Here is a 26,051-nt window from a genome sequence, read left to right as displayed (position 1 = left end):
AAGTGTGTGGATTGGGAGGGAATCTGGCCTTTGGGGGAACATTCAGCTAGATTCTTATCTCAGCCTACTGCTTTGATTTCTTATGTACTTAACCTATATCAGGAATAGCATTTTCTCTACTTTTCCCCACTGGCCAAAGTCCATTCTAAATAGAAAGAGTGAGCAAAATTCCTGAGGAGAGTGAGGATAAACTCCTGGAAAGCGATTCTGATCATAAACTCTACTTCTGCACAAAAGGAGCTGCGCCTACACTTCCAACATTTTAACTGAAACAACAGAATGAATAACAGTGACTCAGCATTGTGTTAACTCTTTGAAAGCAGTGCTGGGGTCAACACTTGAGGAAGAACACAACTTCCAAAGCAAGGGTACATTATATTCTCTAATCTGCAGCAAGTTTCCTTATTGGAACACTTAAAAGCAATAAGGAGGGAAAAGAGGGCAAAAAATATCACTGGCAGGTAAGAGTTAAATAAAAACAAAGCATTTTATAATTACATTAAAGAGTAAAATGATAACCATGGAAAGAAAAGGGCCAGTAAGAGACCAAAGGGCAACATGTGCTTGCAGCCAGATGTTGATGAGGTTTTAAACAAGAAGGTTATTGGGGTCTTTCTACCTTCTGTACAAGACCTCTTTCAGAGTTGATGCCTCCAGAAGACACAGTACATCATTAAAGATCCCTCATACCCTCTCCATAAACAGTTTGTTCTTCGGCCATCATGCAAACATTACAGGAGCATCAAAACAAAAACCACAAGGCTACTAAACAGCTTCCTCCCACAGGCAGTCAGACTGCTAAATAGCTGCTCTACCTGACTCTGCTTTGGGCACTTTTAACTTGCACTGGACACTTAGAACTCGATTTTAACCAACATGTGGCTGTTGTGTTTTACTATTTATTGTTGCGTTTGTTATGTTATGATTGCACTTGTCCCTGGGAAACGCTGTCTCATTCTGCCCTGCAGAGCTGATGTATGGTTGGAATGACAATAAAGTTTTTGAATCTTGAATTTGTACACACAAAGGAAAAGGATATTGTCTTTGCACAATTACTTGAAGGGAATGAGGATATTCAGACTGTGTTAACATTGAAAAACAACAAATCTAAGGTGTATAACTTCCCTGGGCCTGATGAAATGTGTCCCAGGATGTAAAAGGAGGGAAGGGAGGAGATTGCTGAGGCCCTGATGGAGTTTTTTAAATTCTTACTGACCAAAGGTGAGGTGCCAGATGACTGGAGGATAGCAAATGTGGTTCCTTTATTCAAGAAGGAAAACAAGGATCAGACAAGTGAGTTGAACATCTGTGGTAGTGAAGTTACTGGAAAAGTAGTTCTAAGATACAGCATTAATCTTCAACTGATAAGGTAGTGATGCCATAGATTCTGGTGGAGATACTGTTCAGCTGATCTGGTTCAGTTTTGTTGATGTAGTAAGAAATTATACTGATAAAGTCACTGCAGTTGATGTCTACATGAGCTTCAGTAAAGCCTTTGACAAGGTCCCATGTAGAAGTTGGTCGAAAAGGTTGGAGGAAAACTTCTTCAGCCAGAGGCTGAAATCTGGAGCACTGCCTGATAAGGTGATCGAGGTAGAGGCTCCAGTATATTTAATTGTATCCAGATGAGCTTGTGAATCACAAAGGTATAGTCGGCTAAGGACCAAGTAATGGTGAATGGGATGAGTGTAGATATGTACTTGATAGTCAACACAGCTATGCATAATCAAAAGGCCTGTTTCTGTGCATTATGACTCTTATCAGACAGCATAGAGGCACATATGAAATGCATTCACAGTGCGAGAGGATGGTTATAGTGTTACAAATGCATCTTGCACTATAAGTGAGGGTGTCAGAGCTCAGAATGAACCAAATGTAAACAATGAGAAGCCAGCAAGAACAGTAGAATGTGGTCATGCAGATATTTGTTCTTAAAGTGTCACAACTTTTAACAGCTTTTACCTTGGCTCCTTCTGCAATGGCCTCCACTGACCAGCCATACTTAGGAACAAATTTCAGTGCCGCTGAAAAGAGCTGCTGCCGCAGCTGATCCTCAGACTCGAAGCCCTCTCCCTTCTCTGCACTCTGATCTGAATAACTGCAGTGGAAAGGGAAATTGAACTGTAAGAAATGCACCCAATGCCTGTGCCATGTATATCTAACTTAACAGCAAATTCAATTGAGTGAGCCCTACCACTCCCAGTTGTCATTGTGCTGATACTTTTTAGTAAAAGCCACAAAAAATTGCTGTTGTGGACCTTCCTAAACACAAACTCTGTGCTGTGATGCATCCACCAGCTCTTTAATTCAACAGAAAGTCTAGAGTTGTGAGGAAGGGCAGAAGGCACATCTTTAAATTATTCCCCCACCAATTCCCAGGAGTTTATCGTCTTAGCATCCACCCTACCAAATTCTCTCAGAAGTGTTCATATTTCAACATGATCATCTCATTCTTCTAAGTTCCAGTAAGTACAGGTCCAAACTGGACTAACTCTTTATATACATCCCCCTTCATCTCAGGAACCAACACTGTAAACCTCTGTGCTACCTCCTATGCAGACCCATCTCTCATTAAACTCAGAGATCAAAACTGTGATCAATACTCCAGGTGTTGTCCCCACAGTACCTTGTAAAGTTGAATCAAAATCTCACTATTTTTACACTGCATACCCACTGCAATAAAGGCAGTCAATGCCTTTGCCTTTATTTAATTCCTGCATGTCCTGTGCATTTTCTTTTGTGCTTCAAGTGTTAGAAGCCCCAAGAACACTTTATCATCTCACTTTGGAAAGAATGAGAGAGAAAATTATTTACACAAAGTATATAATCTCACAATTTCCCATATCACACTCCATCTGCAAAACCTTCCTCATCCACTTCACCACTCCATATCCCACCATCCACTGCCCTCATGGTAGGTGTGACACCTCCCCCCTCACCACCATCCAGGGAACTAAAAAGCCCTTGCAGGTGAGGCAAAGGTTCAACCATACCTTTACCAATCACGCTCACTGCAATTTGGCTACAGCATTAACAACTGAGGTCCCAACTCTGATCCCTCTGACTAGTCACTGACTGTTGAGCCAAACGAGACCTATAGCCTTCTTTCCAGACAATTTTTAAGAAAAATCCCTCTTTTATAAAACCACAATTATTCTGCTTTTTTCTTTCATGATTTTCCAGCTATAGTGTCTTCAAAAATTTGCCAATGACATAATCAGCCTACAAATTCCTGCACTAATGAAAATCAAAAGAACTGCAAACCTGTAATGGTAACTCTTTCTCTTCCTACCAATAAAACCTTTCTGGTTTATGAACTGAATTCACTGCCACTTCTCTTCCAGGACTGGCTAACTTAAAGGCACCACTCAGCTCTCCAGACTTGTTCAGTGGTTTCTATTTCCCTTGTTTTTGCAGATTCTTGTTCTCTGTTCCCTCCTTGAATTCGTAGTTTTCAAAACTTCTGGGACCCTGACAGCTTACAGGGAATTTTGGTAGATTACAAATAACAAAACCACCATCTCTGCAGTTTTTGGTTAACAATTTCTGATATTCCATTTTCAACGTTAGATACCTCTCATACCTACTAAACCATTCAAGTTGGCCTCTGAGTGGGACTTATGATCCTCAAATGTCAACTACTTGCAGAACCTTTCCAATCAGGTCTGGGATATTTGTACTCAGCTAGTCTGGGTTAAGGGATAGTGCAGTGAAAGGGGAAATTGAACAGTAAGTGCAGGCAGGAGCCACACTAAGAAAAACCTAGGCCCAGTGAAATGGGGCACACAACACTTATTCATCACACTGGTTTCCACTTCACAACTCGCACACTGACACTCATTACATGTGGGGATGCCAGTAAACAGATACCTGAAGGTGATATTGGCTAGTACAGTGGAGCCCAGAGACCCCAACTCAGGAGGCTGTTCCACCACTTGTGTCTTCTATACCATTTAATTAGATCATTGCCCTACATTTCACATTCCTGCATTTACCCTACATCCCTTAAATCCTTGAACACCCAGACATCTGTCCACCCATTCTTATTATAGACATAAACTCAGCATTCACGACCCTCTCAGGAAGAAAATTCTAAAAGATTTGCTGACCTCTGGGTGAACGAAGTTCTCATCTGTCCAAAATTAGTAGCATTTTGTTTAGTTCCATACTCACCAGCTCGAGAAAGATACACTGGCATTGCCATGTTCCAGAAGAACTTTGTACAGTCTAAGGATTTCAACTCATTTTTTTCAAGCTCAAAGATTAGACACAATCTTTACTACTTTTCCACTATTGTCAGTATAACTTTCTTTGGGTCAAGAGACGAGACCTATACAAATTCCAGGTGTAGTCTCACCAGAATTGTGTTCAAGTGCGTTATCAGATCTGCACTCCTGGCAATATATTCCATGGCATTCACAGCCTCCAAACCTGAAAATGAGGCATTTATTCCTATTATGTCCATCAACCAAACCACAGTGCAACCTCTTACCCCCGCAACCTTGTTCTACGAAGCTCTAACTTTGTTCACTACCATCCTGTATGGGCCTCTCAAAGACCAAACACACACCATGTGCTGCTCCTTCCTCATCTAATCTGTAGTTTATCAAGAAAATTGACATTCATAAACGCCAGCCAACTCACCATCCATTCTTCAGTCCACAGCAGTCAACCCAGGAAACAAAGGAAATTAAACACAGAAAATCTCCAGATACTGGAAATCCAAAGCAACACACATAAAATGCTGGAGGACTCAGCAGGTCAGGCAGCATTCATGGAAATGAACAAATAGTTGATGCTCCAGGTCAAGAATCCTGCTTCAGAATCAAAGGGGGGCGGCGAGAAGGGGGCTAGTTAGAAGGTGATAAGTGAATCCAGGTGGGTAGGAAAGGTAAAGGGCTGGAGAAGAAGGAATCTGATAGGAGAGGAAAGTGAACCATAGGAGAAAGGAGAGGAGGAGGAGCACCAGGAAGAGGCGACAAGTAGCTGAGAAGAGGCAAGAAGCCAGAGTGGGAATAGAAGAAGAGGGGAGGGGAGGGAATTTTATTTTTAAAACAGAAGGAGAACTCTCTTTTCATTCCTCAGGGTGGAGACTACCCAGACGGAATATAAGGTGTTACTCCTCCACCCTGAGGGAGTCCTCATCATGCCACAAGAGGAGGCCATGGATCGACATATCTGAACAGGAACAAGAATGGGAATGGGATTTTAAAAGTTTGGCCATTAGGAAGTTCTACTTTTGGCGGATGGGGCAGTGGTACTCAACAAATTAGTCCCCTAATTTATGACAGGTCTCACCAATGCAGAGGAGGCAACACTGGGAGCACTGGACATAATGGATGGCCCTAGCAGAATCATAGGTAAAGTCTTGCCTCACTGAACGGTGGTGAGGAAGGAGGTGTAGCTCTTTGGCCACTTGCAGGGATAAGTGCTGGCAGAGAGATTTGTAGGAAGAGACAAATGGAGAAAGGAGTCACAGAGGGACTGATCCTTGCAGAAAGAGGGGGGAGAAAAGACATGTTTGGTGATAGGATCTTTTTGGAGATCGTGGAAGTTGCGTTAAATGATGTGTTGGATGTAAAAGTTCATGGGGTGTTAAGGGCAAAAGGAACTCCAACACTATTAAGGGGCCAGGAAGATAGAGTGAGCACAGATATTCGAGAAGTGGAGGAGAACTGAATGAGGCAGCATCAATAGTGAAGAAAGAGAAACCCCTTTCTTTGAAGGGGGGCATCTCTGACATCCTGGAAAGGAGAGCCTCATCCTGAGAACAGATGTAGTAGAGACAAGGGAACTGAGAAAAGGGAATAGCACTTTTATGGGAGACAGGGTGGGAAGAGGTAGGTATAGTCAAAACAGCAGAGGGAATCAGTAGGATATTAAAACCATAGTACCTAAACAGCCCAAACACCCAAGCTGGGTTTACTCTCTGAGATTAGTCATCTGATGCTCCCAGTTTCATCGTCAGCCTTTCCTTCAATCAACTGTATCAGGTATATAAATAATTCTTAAAATGTTGACATTGTCCCTGTTTCAATCATTCAACCTAGTAATTATACATTTTCATAACTTCTCTGTCTGTTACATTTGTAGAGATCCCACATGGAAAAAAGCTCTTCAGCTGACAGTTCATGGTAATCAGAAAATACCCAAATGCACCCCAATCAACTTCCCCAGAATTTACACTTACTTACGCACTGTGGGCAATTCAAAGCTGCTGATCAACCTACTAGTACAACTTTGCAAATACCCAGGGAGAAACCTTCAAGGTCATAATAACATGCTCACTTGATGCAGAGAAAAATACAAGGTCAGGACTGAATCCATGTCTCTGCAGCTGTAAGCAAACTTCAATGGTGATGGTTCTTTTAACTCTGTAAACAGTCAGCAGATGCATACTTTTTCTAGGTTAACAAAATTTAAAGACTCCCATTCAATTATCTGCTGTAACAAAAGACAATCCATTTATCTTCATATTTCCATACACATCTGAATGAATAGTTCAGCAATCCACAACTCAGGAAGAGTTAGCATCTATGGAAAAAAGCACTGCCGATGTTTTGGGCCAAAACCTTTTGACGGGACTATAGATGCTGCCTGGCCTGCTGAGTTCCTCCAGCATTTTGTGTGTTTTGCTCAGATTTCCAGCATCTGCAGATTTTCTCTTGTTTATATTCTGAGGTTTCATTTTTTTTGAAAGAATAATGCAGTCAGTTCTATTTCCTGAACTTTCTACATTTTCCTGACAATGGATCCAGTTTATATGAACATTCATTTTTGACAGCAATAACTTGCACTATTTGTAGACCATTTCACAAATCACAAATCCCTGAACAATCAACTCCAATTAACATTGTTTTCTGACACAAATTTTACAATCCACACTTGACAAAAAAAAAACTTACTAACTTTTCCTTGGTCTCCTTCACAGGATGCAGCTGTTAAAACCACAGAACCTACAATCCTGCTATGATTTTACCGTGTGGAACTGGAGCAGTTGAGCTTACCTGGAGTGGAAGTCTTGATGCTCACTGTCTGTCTGGATGTTGTGGGGGTGTTCCTCACTAACCATTCTTAATTGTACCGATGTATGCAGAAGACCCCTGTACAGTCTGTTCTGGAAACAAAATCCAGCTGGCAGGAGAGAGAAAGGTCTTCAGTCCTCTCCAGTCAATAAGGAAGACAAAACGTACCATTCACATCAAGCACAGCACAGGAACATCAGAGATTAGATACAATCAATTCTGCAGACTCCTCAGATAAGGTACTGACCGGGTTACGCACAAAAAGAAATTCTCCAAACATCACTGGGATATGACAATCACTGTACCTTGGCATCAAGCCAGAGGTCCAGAACACCCAATTCTATCAAACGGTTAGGGGGTTCAGCTCAGCTCCTTGCATTGTATACCATCCTCTCCTAAGCCATTTTCGCCAAAGAATTCCCCTCCTCTCTTTGCCTCCTGGTCCATTCTCGCCCCACCCCAATACTCACCTCTCGAACATACCCAAATATCTTTCACACCCTCCACTACCACCTCCCGCACACACCTGACAGACCCTCATCACCTCACATTCACTCATATCCCCTAGCTCCGACTCCCTCTTTGAACACCGTCGTACCCTCGAACTCTAACCCTCGCCCGCCTTCAGCAAGATGATGCGGTGCCCATCCCGGAGCCGACCAACCGCCAGCGATCACTCGATACAGCAGCCGCTGAACGGACCTCCACCGAAGCGCCATCATAGTCCGCCTCCCCGCTCATTGGCGTCATCAGCGCGCTCTCGTCCGCTTACTGACGTCACCAGCGCGCTCTCGTCCGGGTTACTAACGTCATCAGCGCGCTCTCGTCCGCTTACTGACGTCATCAGCGCGCTCTCGTCCGCTTGCGCACTTCGCTGGCTCGTTTGCGTTCGACCGTCTTCGATAGATCAAGGAGAAGGCCCGGGATTGAGCCCGCGAGTGAGTGGAATGTTTTATGTAGAACGGTACTGAGAAGTACAGTGTATGGAAGTAGGGTTGGGGTTTGGGAATGGTAGAGATGTGGAATCTAGAGGTTGTGTGGTGTTGAGGTGAGGGTGGGCTCACTGAGTGAGATGGTGTTTGAGGAGAGTTTGGTGCTAGTCTACCGCACAACGTGGGGGTGCAAAATAAATTCTTTGTCAAAGTGCACATTTGTCACCATATATTACCTTAAGATTCATATACTTTCGAGAATTCACAGTAAATACAAAAACACAGTAAATTAATGAAAACCACACACAAGACTTCCAATGTGCAAAAGGCAACAATCTGCAAATGCAAAAGCAGTTCAGTGTTGGGGTGAGTGAAGTTATCATCTCCTGTTCAAGTGCCTGATGGTTGACGGGAAATAATTATTCCTGAACCTGGTGGTGTGGGTGCTGAGGCTCCTATACCTTCTTGATGGCAGCAGTGAGAAAAGAACATGCCCTGGGTGTTGGGGGTCCCTGATGATGGATTCTGCTTTCCCCAGACAGTGCTCTGTGTAGATGTTCTCAATAGTGGGGAGGGCTGTACTTATGATGGTTTGTCTCTCTCTTAAAGAATGGCATGGCACTTGCAATTTTCCAGTCCTCCAGAACTATTCCAGAATCTGGTGATTCTTGAAAGATAACTACTAATGCTCTTCCACTACCTTTTTCAGAACCCTGGGGTGTAGTCCATTTGGCCCAGGTGACTTGGGCCTTTCAGCTTCCCAAGCACCTTCTCCTTAGTAATAGCAACACTCATTGCTGCCTCCTGACACTCAGATTTCTTGAATACTTCTAATGTCTTACACAATAAAGACTGGCACAAATTACTTATTATGCCCGTTGCACATTTCTTTGTCCCCCTTGGTCTTCAGTGGTCCACTAACCACTCTTGCTTCTCGTTTATATAAATGAAAAATCTTTTGGTATTCTCTTTTATATTATTGGATAACTTGCCTTCAAATGTCATGTTTTAGCTTGTCAACTACAACAAATGTACAAAGATACCAAAATGATTTTGTTCAGAGGAGTGAGGCTCCTCTGAAAAAGCAGAGATGATATCATGGGCTGTTAGAGACAATATATAGTGTGTGTGGATGATTGTGAAATTGGCAATGAAAGTAAGTAAATTGGTGCAAGGCTGATCATACCTCCATATAAAACTGGTATTGACGACTGCAGCATTATGTTCTATTTGGGACATTGAAGATGTTGAGACTTAAAAGGAGGTACAGAAGGGGTTTACAACATTACTGAGGGTGAAGTTTAGCTGTGTGGAAAGACTGGAAGAAGCTGAAGCTATTCTTATTGCAGAGGAAATTTTTCCATCTCACCCCAACCACCTGTGTTCTACCTTGCCACCTCTACAGCTTCCTCCCTCCTTTCCCTGAACCCAGCTGAACTCAGCACAATCTTTACGCCACCTTCAGTATTCTACCTCTTGTGGTGAATGATCTTGTAAATTCTACTCCCAGGCAGCATTCTAACGTTTACACAAAATGCTGGTGGGACACAGGGTCTCGGCCTGAAACGTTGACAGCGCTTCTCCCTATAGATGTTGCCTGGCCTGCTGTGTCCTACCAGCATTTTGTGTGTTGTTGTTTGAATTTCCAGCATCTGCAGATTTCCTCGTATTTGTTCTAACGTTTACTATCTGTTCCAAAGCAGGTTTGCAATGGATTTGTTTGATATCAAACCAGGAGACAATGTGGCAGTGATCTGGGACAATGTGACCACAGCTGAATCTAACTCCAAGCTGGTGCAGGATATTCGGACAGTTACTGGCTCTTCAACACACGTGGCAATGGAGAACATTGAGAGGTTGCAGATATGTAGGTATTTAGCACAAGGATTGTTTGTTGTTTACCTTTCCATACCTTTGAGTATGCAGCTAGGCTCTTGGGGAGACTTTTCATGGCCTGACCATAACTTTTCTTTGGACAGCATTGTAACATGGCAGTTAACGCAGTGCTTTACAGCACAATTGATCACAGATAAGAGTTCAATTCCTGCTGTTTTCTGTAAAGAATTTGTATATTCTTCCTGTAACCACATGGATTTCCTCCTACATTCCAAAGATGTATAGTTAGTGAGTTTTGGGTATGCTATGTTGGCACCAGAAACATGGTGACACTTGAAGGCACAACCTTCTGGCATAACCTTGGACTGTGTTGGTGGTTGATGGAAATGAAGCATTTCACTGTATATGTTGATGTTTAGATGTATGTGTAATAATTAAAGCTAATCTTTATCTTTGACCCATACTGGTTCCAAGCAGAGCAATCCCATCATTCCAATTCCTCCCTTTCCCTGTTCCCCTCTAACCCTGTTACTTATTCCCTCAAACCTATCCATCAACACCAGCTTAATTCATTTGTTCACTCTTCAGAAGAAATAATAATTGTGATTGTGACCAAGTCACTGGAGAAGTTTGGTAGACATGAAAGTCTTTATTCATCAAGACAAACAAGCTCGGGGTATTACAGGAAAGATTCTTGCATGGATAAAGCGGTGGCTGATTGGCATGAGGCGAAGAGTGGGAATAAAGGGAGCCTTTTCTGACTGGCTGCTGGTGACTAGTGGTGTTCCGTAGGGGTCTATAATGGTACCGATTCTTTTTACGTTAAGTGTCAATGATTTGGATGATGGAATTGATGGCTTTGCTGTAAAGTTTGCAGATGATATGAAGACAGGTGGAGGGGCAGGTAGTTTTGAAGAAACAGAGAGGCTACAGAAGGACTTAGATTAGGAGAATGGCCAAAGAAATGGCAGATGGAATTTAGTGCAGGGAAGTTGTATGGTTAAGCATTTAGTAGAAGAAATGAAAGTGTACTCTATTTTCTAAATGGAGAGAAAACACAAAAAATTGAGATGCAAGGGCTTGGGAGTCCTTAGACAGGATTTCCTAAAGGTTGATTTAAAGGTTGAGTCTGTGGTAAGGAAGGCAAATGCAATTTTAGCATTCATTTCAAGAGGACTAGAATATAAAAGCAAGGATGTAATGTTGAAACTTTATAAATGTAACACTTACCCAACAGGCTGGTATATGTCTAGGGGAAAAAGATCCAGCCACTCACCAACCCACCTCCCGTACACGCAGGTGCTGTGAGAATCGAGTTTTATGCCTCGCGCCTGCCAACAGTATCAAACTCACAACAAATACCGTTATGACATACACTTTAAAGAGTTTACTAAAATTAAAAGAGTAGTAGGCAATACAATATATATATATATACATATACACATACACAAGGAAAAAAACAAAAGGCGCCAACTTATCAAAGTTCAGTCTGTTTAGTGCACTCGTTGGAGCTCAATCAACGAACCATTCGACCCCTTGTCGCTTGCCTCCGACCTCCACGTCTTCGCACCTAGGACCACGCCTGGGGGTCTTCCGAGCAGTGCAGTGCACATCCACCTTCCTCGACGTCTTCCTCCCGCACTCTCCTCCCACCAAAAAACCCGCGAAAACCCCTCCCCCAAGCTCCCAGCATCACAAGACACAATAACATTCCCCATTGATTAACAAGTGAATACAATTACCATATCAGCCATTTTAAAGTGAAACAACGGCGAGAGAAACACTTATCCGACAAAGAAGCATTCCTACTTGTAACAAACCAAAGAGGCCATTTTGAGTAACGTACACAGGACATTGTACATAAAGCACTGGTAAGGCCTCAATTGCAGTATTGTGTGCAGATTTGAACCGCTTATGTTAGAAAGGATGTGCTGAAACTGGAGAGGGTTCAAAGAGATTTATGGAAATGATTCCCGGATTGAATAGCTTTTGATGGCTCTGGGCCTGTGTATTCACTAGTATTAAGAAGAATGAGGGGTGACCTTATTAAACCTATCAAATGGTGAAAGGCCTTGATAGAGTAGATGTGGTGAGGATGTTTCCTATGATAAATAGATAGATATTTTATTGATCCCTGAGGAAATTACAGTATCACATTAGCATTACAAGTGCACAGTCTAAGACCATAAGATACAGCCTCAGAATAGAGGGACGTCAATTTAGAAAGTTGAGAAGGAATTTCTTCAGCCAGAGAATGGCAAATCTGTGGAATTCTTTGTCACGGGTGACTACAAAGCCAAGTCTTTGTGTATATTTGAGGCAGATGTTGATCGATTCTTGATTGGTCAAGGCATGAAGGAATACAGTGAGAAGTCAGGAGATTAGGGCTGAGAAGGAAATTGGATCAGCCATAATGAAATGGCGGAGCAGACTGAATGGGCCAAAAGAAAGCTATAGCTGGTAGCTTAGTATCGAAGGATATACTTTGTATTGAGAGGGCAGACAGGGAGGCATAGGCGTTGATGTGTCTCTGTTGGTAAGAGATGGAATTACATCTTTAGAAAGAGTGACATAGGGACAGAGAATGTTGAATCTTCATGGGTGGAGTTAAGAAATTACAAGGATGCAAAAAACATTATGGGAATCGTATATAGGCCTCCAAACAGTAGCCAAGATGTGGAGTTGAAATTGCAAAGGGAGCTGGAAAAGGCATTTAATAAGGGTACTGACAGTTGTAATGGGGGACTTCAGTATGCAAGGGATTGGTAAAATCAGGTTGGTGTTGGATCACCAGAGAGGGAATTTGTTGAGAGCAGCGTGTGCTTGAGCCTACTCGGGGAAAGCCTTTCTTGGATTGGGTGTTCAGTAATAAACCAGATCTTATTCAGGAACTCAACATGAAGGAACCATTAGGAGGCAGTGATCATAATATCATTGAATTCATACTGCAAATTGAGATGGAGAAGCATAACTCACATGTATCAGTATCATAATGGAATAAAAAGAATTACAGAGGCATGAGAGAGGAGCTTGCCCAGGTGGATTGGAGGAGGATATTGGCAAGGATGATGTCAGAGCAGTGATGGGTGAAGTTACTAGGGATAGTTCACAAGGCGCAGACGAAGAAGTTTGCAAATAAGGTACTTATTTGGCCTTGGTAGGCCAAGTAAAGGGCATATAAGGTAGCAAAAGTGAGTGGGAAGTTAAAAGCTTTTAAAATCCAGCAAAAGGCAACTAAAAAAGCTATAAGAAGGCAAAAGATGAAATATGAGGGTAGACTAGCCAAGAATATAAAGCAGGATACCAAAAGTTTATTCAGTTCTATAAAGATTTAAATGGAGGTGAGAGTTGATATTGGACCACTGGAAAATGATGATGGTGAGGTAGTAATGGGGGACAAAGAAACGGCAGATGAATTGAATGGGTACTTTGCACCTGTCTTCACTGTGGAATACTCTAGCAGTGTGCTGGAAGTTTGTGAGTATCAGGGCGCAGGAGTGAGTGTCATTGTTATTATAAAGGAAAAAATGCTTTGCAAACTCAAGGGTCTTCAGGTGGATAAGTCACGTGGGCCAGATGGATGTCATCCCAGAGTCCTCAGAGAGGTTCAAGAGATAATGGATACATTAGTAATGATTTTTCAAGAATTATTTGATTTTGGGATGGTCCTGGAGGACTGGAAGATTGCAAATGTTACTCCACTATTTAAGAAGAGAGGATGGCAAAAGAAAGGAAACTATAAATCAGTTAGCTGAACTTCAATGATTGGGAAAGTGTTGGAGTCTGTTAAGGATGAGGTTTTGAGGTACTTGGAGACTAATGATAAATAGTCCAAGTCAGAAACAAGAAAGAGTCTTCAGGTGCTCGAAATCCAAGCAACGCACACAAATTGCTGGAGGAACTCAGCAGGCCAGGCAGCATCTATGGAAAAAAAAAGTATAGTCGATGTTCTGGGCTGAAATCCTTTGGCAGGACTGGAGAAGAATAGCTAGGAAATGGTTATCACAGGAGAGCCCAACTTTAAATACGTGGGTGGAAATTACAATGGATATTTACAGAATGGAGAAGATAACAGCATCTGTTAATCATAAGCTGCAATATACTGGGATTCGTACTGGGAAAATGGTTTAACTACATAATGCCTCATAGGCCTGATTTTATTCTCACAAATCAATGATTCTGTTGTAAAAAAAAGATCACTCCCTACTTGTACATAGTTCTTTCCTTTTGCTTGTTTTTTCTTTCCACTCTTTTCTATAAGTGTATACCCCAGATAAACACTTTATGGAGATTTGTTATATAAGTGATTATATAATATATATGTCCAATGTCTGAAATACATCTTATGGAAATGTTTGATGATGAACTTCAATAAAAAAAAAATAAATTATGAAATGTGAGGGAAAGGGACAGAGAAATGCCAGACGATAGGTAAAATGGAGTGGGAAAGATGAAGCAAAGAGCTAGGAATTTGATTGGTGAAAGAGACAGAAGCCCATGGAAGAAAGATGAAGGGGGGAATAAGGGAGGTGATGGGCATGCAGGGAGATAACATGAGAGAGGGACAAGATGATGAGAAATAGTGAAGGGAGGGGTGGAGGCATTACTGGAAGTTTAAGAAATCAGTGTTCATGACATCAGATTGAGGCTACCCAAATGGAAAATAAGATGTTGTTTTTATAACCTGAGTGTGGCCTTATCACTTGAGGAGACCATGGGTGGACATATCGGAATGGGAATGGCAAGTGGAATTAAAATGCTTGGCCACTGGAAGATCCCGCTTATTCTGGCAAACGGAGTGTAGATGGTCAGTGAAGTGGTCTCCCAATCTACATTGGGTCTCACGGATAGATAAGAGGCCACACCAGGAGCACCAAACTCAGTATATGATCCCAGCAGACTCACAGATGAAGTTTTTCCTCACCTGGAAGGACTGTTTGGGTTCCTGAATGGCAGTGAGGGAGGAGGTGTAGGGCAGGTGAAGCACTTGTTCTGCTTACAGGGATAAGTACCAGGAGGGAGATCAGTGTGGAGGGACGAATGGACAAGGTAGTTGCGTAGGGAGCGGCAAGTGGGAGTGAGGGAAAGAGGTGTTTGGTGGTGGGATCTAGTTGGTGATTGTGGAAGTTTCGGAGAATTATGTATTGGATGAGGAGGCTGGTGGGGTGGTAGGTGAGGACAAGAGGGCAAGGCGAAACCCAACACAGATTGGGGGACTGCTTCATCGAGCACCTCCGCTCCGTCCGCCACAACAGACAGGATCTCCCGGTTGCCACCTACTTCAACTCTGCTTCACATTCCCATTCGGATATGTCCATACATGGCCTCCTCTACTGCCATGATGAGGCCAAACTCAGGTTGGAGAATCCGTGAGAAAAGAGTAGCCAATGTTTTGGGCCAAGACCCTTCAACAGGAATGGGGGGGAAGAGAGGGCCGAAGCCCAGTAATAGAGATAGGGGAAGGAAAGGACCTAGAGGTGCCAGGTGGAAAACCAATCAGATAAAGAGGGAGGGGGAGGGGATAAGCATGAAAGAACTGTAGAGATAAAGAAGCAGAAAGTTGAAAGGGGAGAGAGGCAGAGAGGGACCTGGGATAGGGGAAGGGGGAGGGAATTACAGGAAATTGGAGAATTCAATGTTCATACCACCAGGCTGGAGGCTACCCAGACGGTAGATGAGGTGTGCTCCTCCAACCTGAGTTTGGCCTCATCATGGCAGTAGAGGAGGCCATGTATGGACATATCTAGATGGGAATGAGAGGCAGAGTTGAAGTGGGTGGCAACCGTGAGGTCCTGTCTATTGTAGGTGGTCAATGAAGCGGTCCCCCAATCTGCGTCGGGTCTCGCCGGTGTAGGGGAGGCTGCACCGGGAGCACTGGATGCAATAGACAACTCTAGCAGACTCGCAGGTGAAGTGTTGCTTCACCTGGAAGGACTGTCTGGGGCCTGGAATGGTGGTAAGGGGGGAGGTGTGGGGACAGGTGTAGCATTTGCGCTTGCAGGGATAAATGCCAGGTGGGAGTTCTGTGGGGAGGGACGTGTGGACCAGGTAGTCGCGGAGGAAACAATCCCTGCGAAAAGCTGAGAGGGGTAGGGAGGGAAAGATGTGCTTGGTGGTGGGGTCTCGTTGAAGGTGGCAGAAGTTGCAGAGGATAATATGTTGGATCCGGAGGCTGGTGGGGGCAGAGACGGAGGAACTGGGAATAGGGAATGGCATTTTTGCATTGGGCAGGGTGGGAAGAGGTATAGTCAAGATAGTTATGGGAGTCAGTGGGTTTGTCAGTGGATAGTCTGTCTCCAGAGATGGAGACCGAGAGATCAAAAAAGGGAGAGAAGTGTCCGAGATGGACCAAGTGAATTTAAGGGCTGAAAGTTAGAGGTAAAGAGACAGATTAGTTCCTCCGTCTCTGCCGCATCTGCTCCCGAAACGTTGGCTACTCTTTTCTCACGGATGCTGCCTGACCTGCTGAGTTCTTCCAGCATTGTACATATTCTTTGATCCACAGCATCTGCAGTTGTATTTTTGTGTTTTCAGGTTGGAGGAGCAGCACCTCATATACCATCTGGGTAGTCTCCAGCCCCTTGGCATGAACATTGAATTCTCCAACTTCCGGTAATGCCCTCCCTCTCCCTTCCCCCATCCCAGTTTCACTCTGACTCCTCCTCCAGCTGCCTATCACCTCTCTCATGATTCCGCCTTCTTCTACTACCCATAGTCCCATAGTGCTTTCCCCTTACATTCCTTCTTCACCTTTCCTGCCTATCCCCTCCCTGCTTCCCCTCCCCCACCCCTTGATCTTCTCTCTTACTGGTTTTTCACCTGGCACCCTACTAGCGTTCTTCTTCCCACTCTCCCCCCACCTTCTTTATAGGGCCCCTGTCCCCTCCCTCTTCAGTCCTGATGAAGAGTCTCGGCCTGAAACGTTGACTGTTCATTTCCATGGATGCTGAGTTCCTTCAGCTTGTTGTACGTGTTGCTTTGACCCCAGCATCTGCAGTGTATTTTGTGTTTAAGAGGAACCCTAACCCTGGTAGCGTGGTGGGAAGATGGGGTAAGAGCAGACGTGCATGAAGTGGAAGGGATGCGGATGAGGGCAGCATTGATGTTGGAGGAAGGGAAGCCCCTTTCTTTGAAAAAGGAGAGCGTCTCCTTCATTCTAGAATGAAAAGCCTCATTCTGAGAGCAGATGTGACGGAGACGTAGGAGTTTAAAGAAGGCGTTTTTACAGGTATAAGGGTGGGATAAGGTTTAGTCCATGTTAGTGTGAGAGTCTGTTGGTTTATAATAGACATCAGTGGGTAAGCTGTCTCTGGAGATAGAGACAGTGAGATCGAGATTGGGAAGGGACGTGTCAGAAATGGACTAGGTGAATTTCCTCCCTCACTACCATTCAGGGCCCTAGACGGTCCTTCCAGGTGAGGCGACACTTCACCTGTGAGTCTTTTGTGGTCATTAACTGTGTCTGGTGATCCCAGTGTGGCCTCTATTTTATCAGTGAGACCTGATGTAGATAGGGAGACTGCTTCACCGAGCATCTACGTTCCATCCGCCAGAACAAGCAGGATCTACCAGTGGCCACCCATTTTAATTCCACTTGTCCCATTCCAATATGTCCATCCATGGCCTCCTCCACTGTTGGGATAAGGTCACACTTAGTTTGCAGGAACAACATCTTATATTCTGTTTTGGTAGCCACCAAACTGCTGGTATGAAATTATTTTCTCATATTTCCAGTAATGTCTCCATCCACCTCCCGCCCTTCGCTATTTCCCATCCCCTTGTCCCTTTCTCATGTTATCTCCTTGCCTGCCCATTGCCTCCCTCTGGTGCTCCTCCCCCGCCCTTTCTTCTTTCTTCCATGGCCTTCTGTCACTTTCACCAATCGACTTCCTAGCTTCATCACTCCCCCTCCAAGTTTCACCTATCACCTGGTGTTTCTCTCTCCTCTCCCCCCACCTTTTAAATCTACTCCTCAGCTTTTTTTTTCTCCAGTCCCGCCAAAGAGTTTCAGCCCAAAATGTCAACTGTACCTTTTTCCATAGATGTTCCCTGGCCTGCTGCGTTCCTCCAGCAGTTTGTGTGTATTAGTCAAAGTCAACATGGTTTCCGTTAAGGGAAATCTAGCTTGACAAATCTGTTGGAGTTCTTCACGGAAGTAACAAGCAGGGTAGACAAAGGGGTGCCAGTAGATGTCATTTACTTGCATTTTCGGAAGGCATCTCATAAGGTCTCACACATGAGGCTGCTTAACAAGATAAGATTATATGGCGTTACAGGGAAGATACTGACGTGGATAGTGAAATGGCTGATAGACAGGAGGCAGCGAGTGGGAATGAAACTGGCCTTTTCTGGTTGGCTGCAGATGACTAATGGTGTTCCTTAGAGGTCAGTATTGGGACCGCTGCTCTTCACATTGTATATCAATGATTTATAAAAAGGAATTGATGGCTTTGTGGCAAAGTTTGTACATGTTACAAAGATAGGTGGAGGGGTAGGTAGTGCTGAGGAAACAACACAACTGCAGCAGGATTTAGACAAATTGGAAGAATGGGTAAAAAGTGGCAGATGAAATACAGTGTTTGGAAATTTATGATAATGTATTTTGGTAAAAAGAACAATAGTGCGGACTATAAGACTGTGAGACATAGGAGCAGAATTAGGCTATTTGACCCTTCGAGTCTGCTCCGCCATTCACTCATGGCTGGTCCTTTTTTCTCGTCCTCAACCCCATCCCTTGGACTTCTCACTGTAAACATTGTTGCCATTTCTAATCAAGAGCCTATCAAGCTCTGCCTTAAATGCACCTACCGCAGCTGCCTGTGGTAATAAATTCACGGCTGTCTGCTAAAGAAATTTCTCAGCATCTGTTTTAAATGGGTGCACCTCTATTCTGAGGCTCTTGTGCTAGACTCCCCCACTATAGGAAACATCCTTTCCACATCTACTCTGTCTAGCCCTTGCAACATTCAAAAGTTTCAATGAGATTTCCTCCCACACTCATACTTTTCAATTTCAGTGAGTACAGGCCCAGAGCCATTAAAAGTTCCTCATATGATAACTGTTTCATTCCTGGAATCATCCTTGTGAATTGCCTCTGGACCCTCACCAATGTCAGATCATCTTTTCTTAGATGACGAGCCCAAAGCTGTCATGATACTCATGGTGAGGTCTCAACTGTACCGTATAAAGCCTCAGTATCACATCCCTGCTGTTATATTCATGACCTCATGAAATGAATGCTAAAATTGCATTTGCTTTCCTCACCACTGACTCAACTTGCAAGTTAACCTTTAGCGTGTTCTTAAGTCCCTTTGCATCTCAGATATTTGCATTTTATCCGTTTAGAAAATAGTCTGCGCATTTATTTCTACTACCAAAGTGCATGACCATGTATTGTCCAACATTGTGCTTCATTTCCCACTTTCTTGCCCTTTCTCCTTATCTGCCTGTCTTTCTGCATCCTACCTGTTTCCTCAATGCTACCTGCCCCTCCACCATTCTTTGTATCATCCACAAACTTTGCAACAAAGCCATCTATTCCATCATTGATATACAACATAGAGGAGTCACCAGGAGACGCTCATGGAGTGAGTACTGTTTCAGATTCGCTCCATAACCTTTACTTTTTTTAACCTATGATCACCATTATTTAACTTACTTTTACCTACACCAAAAGATTCTTGCTACTTTTTTGGACTTATCTTTAAGCGTGTACTGTGAATTTTGAAGAAATGAGTACAGAAATGGCTTTAAGATCTAAAGGGCGAGACCCTGGGAAAGATCCTAACAGCAACGGAAAGAAAAAAAAGACTGATCCTAAGCGTACTGAATTGACTTATGGTATGTTATTGGAGCTCTTAAATGAAAAATTTGAAGAACAACGACAAACTTATAAACAAGATCTAAAGGCTTTCCAGGATTCTATGGATAAGACTAATTTCATAGTTAAACAGCAGCAAACTCTAATCACAACTTTGCAAGAGGACGCTCGGAAGTGAGACTTGATAATCAGAAAACTGGAACAGAAATTATCTTCGACGATTAAAACAGGTGGAAACACTTAAAGCCAAGAATGTCGACTTTGAAAATCGGTCCAGAAGACAGAACTTGCGCATACTTAGTCTCCCGGAAGGTATCGAACAAGGGGACCCCTCGAAGTATTTTGCTCAACTTTTAAAGGATGCGTTCCCTTCTGTATTCCCAGACAGTCCTCCGTTACTTGATCGCGCCCACGGAATTATATGCCGATCACCAAGTTCTTCATCTAAACCACCTGTTGTAATTGTTTGATTTCATAATGTGCATGTCAAAGAGCAACTTATTCATGTGGCTTGGCGTTTAGGGATGGTTAAACTTAAAGATTTCCAATTCCGATTAGTGGAGGATTTTAGCCCAGAAGTAATGAAGGCAAGGCTCCTTTTTAAACCTCTGATGTCTGAATGTTATGAGAAAAATCTAAAACCAACGCTTTTATACCCTGTGAAACTTAGAATCTCGCCTCTGAATGCATCACAGCGTGTTTTTCTCTCCACATCTGAAGCTCAAAGTTTTCTGGATGAGAATTATCCTACTGCTTTGGACTCTCGTTTCTAATAAATGAGTGATTTTGATCGTTACAAGATAATTTTTGTTTCCAAAACCAGATTTTGTTTCTGGCTATTGGTGTAGGTTTATTCTACATTTTATATTCTAATTAAAGTTTTTTTTGATGTACTAATCTTTTTAATTTACTTTAACCATTGAACTTTATTTTTGGTCATTATTATTAATCCTTTGAAGGTGAATTTTTTTTAATGGTTTGATAGGAGCGGGCAGCGGAGTGAGCCGGGCGCAGAGTGTAGGGCTTGGGCTCAGAGGGCTTAGGCGGAAGAGTGCACAGTAGGCTTATCTTTTAGTTCTTGTATTTTCAGTTATTTGGGAGGTATGAGTGTGAGGGCAGCTTGTTGTTCTCGGTGTCGGATGTGGGAGATCCTGGAGTCTCCGAGCCTCCCGGACGTCCAGATCTGCGCCAGGTGCGCCGAGCTGCAGCTCCTGAGGGACCGAGTTAGGGAACTGGAGCTGCAGCTCGATGACCTTCGCCTGGTCAGGGAGAGTGAGGAGGTGATAGAGAGGAGTTACAGGCAGGTGGTCACTCCGGGACCACGGGAGGCAGATAGGTGGGTTACAGTCAGGAAGGGGAAGAGGCAGGTACTAGAGAGTACCCCAGTGGCTGTACCCCTTGACAATAAGAACTCATGTTTGAGTACTGTTGGGGGGGACAGCCTACCTGGTGGGAGTGACAGTGGCCGAGCCTCCGGCACAGAGGACGGCCCTGTAGCTCAGAAGGGTAGGGTTAGAAGAAAGAGGTCCATAGTAATAGGGGACTCAATAGTCAGGGGCTCAGACAGGCGTTTCTGTGGAGGTGACCGGGAGTCCCGGATGGTAATTTGCCTCCCTGGTGCCAGGGTTCGGGACGTTTCTGATCGCGTCCAAGATATCCTGAAGTGGGAGGGTGAAGAGCCAGAGGTCGTGGTACATGTAGGTACCAATGACATAGGAAGGAAAGGGGAAGAGGTCCTGAAACGAGAGTATAGGGAGTTAGGAAGGCAGTTAAGAAGAAGGACCGCAAAGGTAGTAATCTCGGGATTTCTGCCTGTGCCACGCGACAGTGAGAGTAGGAATAGAATTAGGTGGAGGATGAATGCGTGGCTGTGGGGTTGGAGCAGGGGGCAGGGATTCAAGTTTCTGGATCATTGGGACCTCTTCTGGGGCAGGAGTGACCTGTTCAAGAAGGACGGGTTACACTTGAATCGTGGGGGGACCAATATCCTAGCGGGGTGGTTTGCTAGGGCTACAGGGCGGACTTTAAACTAGTAAGATGGGGGGGCGGGAGACTATTTGAGGAGACTATGGGAGAGGAGGTTAGTTCACCAGTGGAGCAAGTAAATAGACAGTGTGTGAGGGAGGAAAGGCAGGTGATGGAGAAGGGATGCGCTCAGCCCGAAGATGTAGGGGAGAAGAAAGAAAAGGATAATAAATTTGAATGCATTGTTAGGGATGGAAAGAGAGGAGGAGATGGAGAGTATCTTAAATGTATCTATTTTAATGCAAGGAGCATTGTAAGAAAGGTGGATGAGCTTAAAGCGTGGATTGATACCTGGAATTATGATGTTGTAGCTATTAGTGAAACATGGTTGCAGGAAGGGTGTGATTGGCAACTAAATATTCCTGGATTTAGTTGCTTCAGGTGTGATAGAGTAGGAGGGGCCAGAGGAGGAGGTGTTGCATTGCTTGTCCGAGAAAATCTTATGGCGGTGCTTTGGAAGGATAGATTAGAGAGCTCCTCTAGGGAGGCCATTTGGGTGGAATTGAAGAATGGGAAAGGTGCAGTAACACTGATAGGAGTGTATTATAGGCCACCTAATGGGGCGCGTGAGTTGGAAGAGCAAATGTGTAAGGAGATAGCAGATATTTGTAGTAAACACAAGGTGGTGATTGTGGGAGATTTTAATTTTCCACACGTAGACTGGGAAGCTCATTCTGTAAAAGGGCTGGATGGTTTAGAGTTTGTGAAATGTGTGCAGGATAGTTTTTTGCAACAATACATAGAAGTACCGACTAGAGATGGGGCAGTGTTGGATCTCCTGTTAGGGAATACGATAGGTCAGCTGACAGATGTATGTGTTGGGGAGCACTTCGGGTCCAGTGATCACAATAGCATTAGCTTCAATATAATTATGGAGGACAGGACTGGACCTAGAGTTGAGATTTTTGATTGGAGAAAGGGTAACTTTGAGGGGATGCGAAGGGATTTAGAGAGAGTGGATTGGGTCAAGTTGTTTTATGGGAAGGATGTAATAGAGAAATGGAGGTCATTTAAGGGTGAAATTATGAGGGTACAGAATCTTTATGTTCCTGTTAGGGTGAAAGGAAAGGTTAAAGGTTTGAGAGCACCATGGTTTTCAAGGGATATTAGAAATTTGGTTCAGAGAAAGAGGGATGTCTACAATAGATATAGGCAGCAAGGAGTAAAGGAATTGCTCGAGGAATATAAAGAATGTAAAAGGAATCTTAAGAAAGAGATTAGAAAAGCTAAAAGAAGTTACGAGGTTGGTTTGGCAAATAAGGTGAAAGTAAATCCGAAAGGTTTCTACAGTTATATTAAAAGCAAGAGGATAGTGAGGGATAAAATTGGCCCCTTAGAGAATCAGAGTGGTCAGCTATGTGTGGAACCGAAGGAGATGGGAGAGATTTTGAATGATTTCTTCTCTTCGGTATTAACTAAGGAGAAGGATATTGAATTGTCTAAGGTGTGGGAAACAAGTAAGGAAGTTATGGAACCTATGACAATTAAAGAGGTGGAGGTACTGGCGCTTTTAAGAAATTTAAAAGTGGATAAATCTCCGGGTCCTGACAGGATATTTCCCAGGACCTTGAGGGAAGTTTGTGTAGAAATAGCAGGAGCTCTGACGGAGATCTTTAATATGTCATTAGAAACGGGGATTGTGCCGGAGGATTGGTGTATTGCTCATGTGGTTCCATTGTTTAAAAAGGGTTCTAGAAGGAAGCCTAGCAATTATAGACCTGTCAGTTTGACATCAGTGGTGGGTAAATTAATGGAAAGTATTCTTAGAGATAGTATTTATAATTATCTGGATAGACGGGATCTGATTAGAAGTAGCCAGCATGGATTTGTGCGTGGAAGGTCATGTTTGACAAACCTTATTGAATCTTTTGAAGAAGTTACGAGGAATGTTGACGAGGGTAAGGCAGTGGATGTAGTCTATATGGACTTCAGCAAAGCCTTTGACAAAGTTCCACATGGAAGGTTAGTTAAGAAGGTTCAGTCGTTAGGTATTAATGCTGGAGTAATAAAATGGATTCAACAGTGGCTAGATGGGAGATGCCAGAGAGTAGTGGTGGATAATTGTTTATCGGGATGGAGGCCGGTGACTAGCAGGGTGCCTCAGGGATCTGTTTTGGGCCCAATGTTGTTTGTAATATACATAAATGATCTGGATGATGGGGTGGTAAATTGGATTAGTAAGTATGCCGATGATACTAAGATAGGAGGTGTTGTGGATAATGAGGTGGGTTTTCAAAGCTTGCAGGGAGATTTATGCCGGTTAGAAGAATGGGCTGAACGTTGGCAGATGGAGTTTAATGCTGAGAAGTGTGAGGTTCTACATTTTGGCAGGAATAATCCAAATAGAACATACAGAGTAAATGGTAGGGCATTGAGGAATGCAGAGGAACAGAGAGATCTAGGAATAACTGTGCATAGTTCCCTGAAAGTGGAGTCTCATGTAGATAGGGTGGTGAAGAGGGCTTTTGGAACGCTGGCCTTTATAAATCAAAGCATTGAGTACAGAAGTTGGGATGTAATGCTAAAGTTGTACAAGGCATTGGTAAGGCCAAATTTGGAATATTGTGTGCAGTTCTGGTCACCGAATTATAGGAAAGATATCAATAAATTAGAGAGAGTGCAGAGACAATTTACTAGGATGTTACCTGGGTTTCAGCAATTAAGTTACAGAGAAAGGTTGAACAAGTTAGGTCTCTATTCATTGGAGCGTAGAAGGTTGAGGGGGGATTTGATCGAGGTATTTAAAATTTTGAGAGGGATAGATAGAGTTGACGTGAACAGGCTGTTTCCATTGAGAGTAGGGGAGATTCAAACTAGAGGACATGATTTGAGGGTTAGGGGGCAGAAGTTTAAGGGAAACACGAGGGGGTATTTCTTTACTCAAAGAGTGATAGCTGTGTGGAATGAGCTTCCTGTAGAAGTAGTAGAGGCCAGTTCAGTTGTGTCATTTAAGGTAAAATTGGATAGGTGTATGGACAGGAAAGGAGTGGAGGGTTATGGGCTGAGTGCGGGTAGGTGGGACTAGGTGAGATTAAGGGTTCGGCACGGACTAGGAGGGCCAAGATGGCCTGTTTCCGTGCTGTGATTGTTATATGGTTATATGATATCCTTTTCAATTTTTGTGTGACTAAGATGGCGGTTTCTTCTCTAAAATATTCCTTTTTTTTTGATTTCACCATTTTTTTTCTCTCGTCTTCTTCCCATAATGCATTTCTTATCACATTTTAACTTTTATTTGTTTGGGTTTTAACCGGATTTATAAGTTACTAGTGTTTATATTCTTTTTGGGTTTTTTTACTAGCAATTATATTAAGAAGTTTGTTTTAGTATAGTGTTAATTACTTTTTTGGAGTTTGGGTGGATCTCTTTTTTCCCTCCTTTATATATTTGGAGTTGCCTTCTGGTGATACGGGGGTAGATTTAGTATCATTCCTTTTTTTTTCCTGGCCTCCTTCAGGCTCAGGAAGGGCTTTTTTTTCATGGGTGGTGGTTGGGAGATTCCTTTCTAACTCTATTGCTCTTTTTACTAGTTTTTTTTAGTTTTTTCATTTGGGCTGATTTTAAACTACTAAAATGTCCGCAGTGTCGTCATTTCCGGGTCTGCCCCTTATTTTTGTTCCTCTTCCGGATGCATGAGTTCATAATTTGGTTAACTCTTTATATACCAAAGGGTTGATTTTAGAAATATGGCTCAGACCATTAATTTTGTCTCTTGGAACACTAATGGCTTAAACCAATAGATTAAACGGAAAAAGATTTTCAAAGTATTCCAAAGACTGAATGCACATATTATTTTTGTACAAGAAACTCATGTGAAGAAAGAGGACAATGAATGTTTTTTTAGGTTTTGGAAGGGTCAACAGTACCATTCGAATTCAAATGCCAAAGTAAAGGGAGTTTCAATTTTTATTGACTCCTCTATTACATTTATCCAACAAGATATTATTTCGGATCCGAATGGCAGATTTTTGTTAATTACTGGGTTACTTTTTAACAAAAAGATTGCTGTGGTTAATGTTTATGCTCCAAATGTGGATTATCATGATTTTTTTAAGTCCTTATTTACTTCTCTACCTAATCTAAATGAATATATGTTAATTGCTGTTTAAATCCTTTGCTGGACAGATCTATATCCACTCAGATTTTACCTAATAAGTCGGCCACTTACATTAATTCTTTTTCGACTGATAATGGAATTTTCGATATTTGGAGATTTCGGCATTCTAAGGACAAAGAGTTTTCAGTTTTCTCACATGTTTATCATTCTTACTCGAGAATTGACTTTTTTCATTGACTCGTTTTATTCCATCGGTAATTGGTTGTAATTATGACATTATAGCCATCTCTGATCATGCTCCATTGAAACTTTCTATTACGTTAATGGATACAGCTTCTAGTATTAGGCAATGGCGA

At 43.0% G+C, this 26,051-nt stretch overlaps 2 protein-coding genes across 3 annotated transcripts in view; one reads left to right on the top strand and one right to left on the bottom strand.

Annotated features, from left to right (window-relative positions):
- The window catches only part of coq9 (coenzyme Q9 homolog (S. cerevisiae)), a 32,668-nt gene extending 24,880 nt beyond the window's left edge, over positions 1–7,788 (bottom strand). The window contains exons 1-3 of the mRNA XM_059992452.1: positions 7,624–7,788; positions 7,008–7,134; positions 1,963–2,098 (exon numbers count right to left, since the gene is read on the bottom strand). Coding sequence (XP_059848435.1) covers positions 1,963–2,098; positions 7,008–7,134; positions 7,624–7,747 — 387 coding nt within the window. The 5' untranslated portion in view covers positions 7,748–7,788. The remainder of the gene's footprint in view (positions 1–1,962; positions 2,099–7,007; positions 7,135–7,623) is intronic.
- Positions 7,789–7,814: 26 nt separating this feature from the next.
- The window catches only part of ciapin1 (cytokine induced apoptosis inhibitor 1), a 58,627-nt gene continuing 40,390 nt past the window's right edge, over positions 7,815–26,051 (top strand). The window contains exons 1-2 of one of the 2 annotated variants that reach the window (XM_059992453.1): positions 7,815–7,963; positions 9,661–9,824. In XM_059992453.1, coding sequence (XP_059848436.1) covers positions 9,668–9,824 — 157 coding nt within the window. In that variant the 5' untranslated portion in view covers positions 7,815–7,963; positions 9,661–9,667. Of the gene's footprint in view, positions 7,964–9,657; positions 9,825–26,051 lie in introns of both variants that reach the window. The other variant, XM_059992454.1, reaches the window with a different exon arrangement.

This window comes from Hypanus sabinus, chromosome 17 (genome assembly GCF_030144855.1).
Source record: "Hypanus sabinus isolate sHypSab1 chromosome 17, sHypSab1.hap1, whole genome shotgun sequence".
Lineage (NCBI taxonomy): Eukaryota > Metazoa > Chordata > Chondrichthyes > Myliobatiformes > Dasyatidae > Hypanus > Hypanus sabinus.
This window is presented reverse-complemented; position numbering and strand designations above follow the sequence as displayed.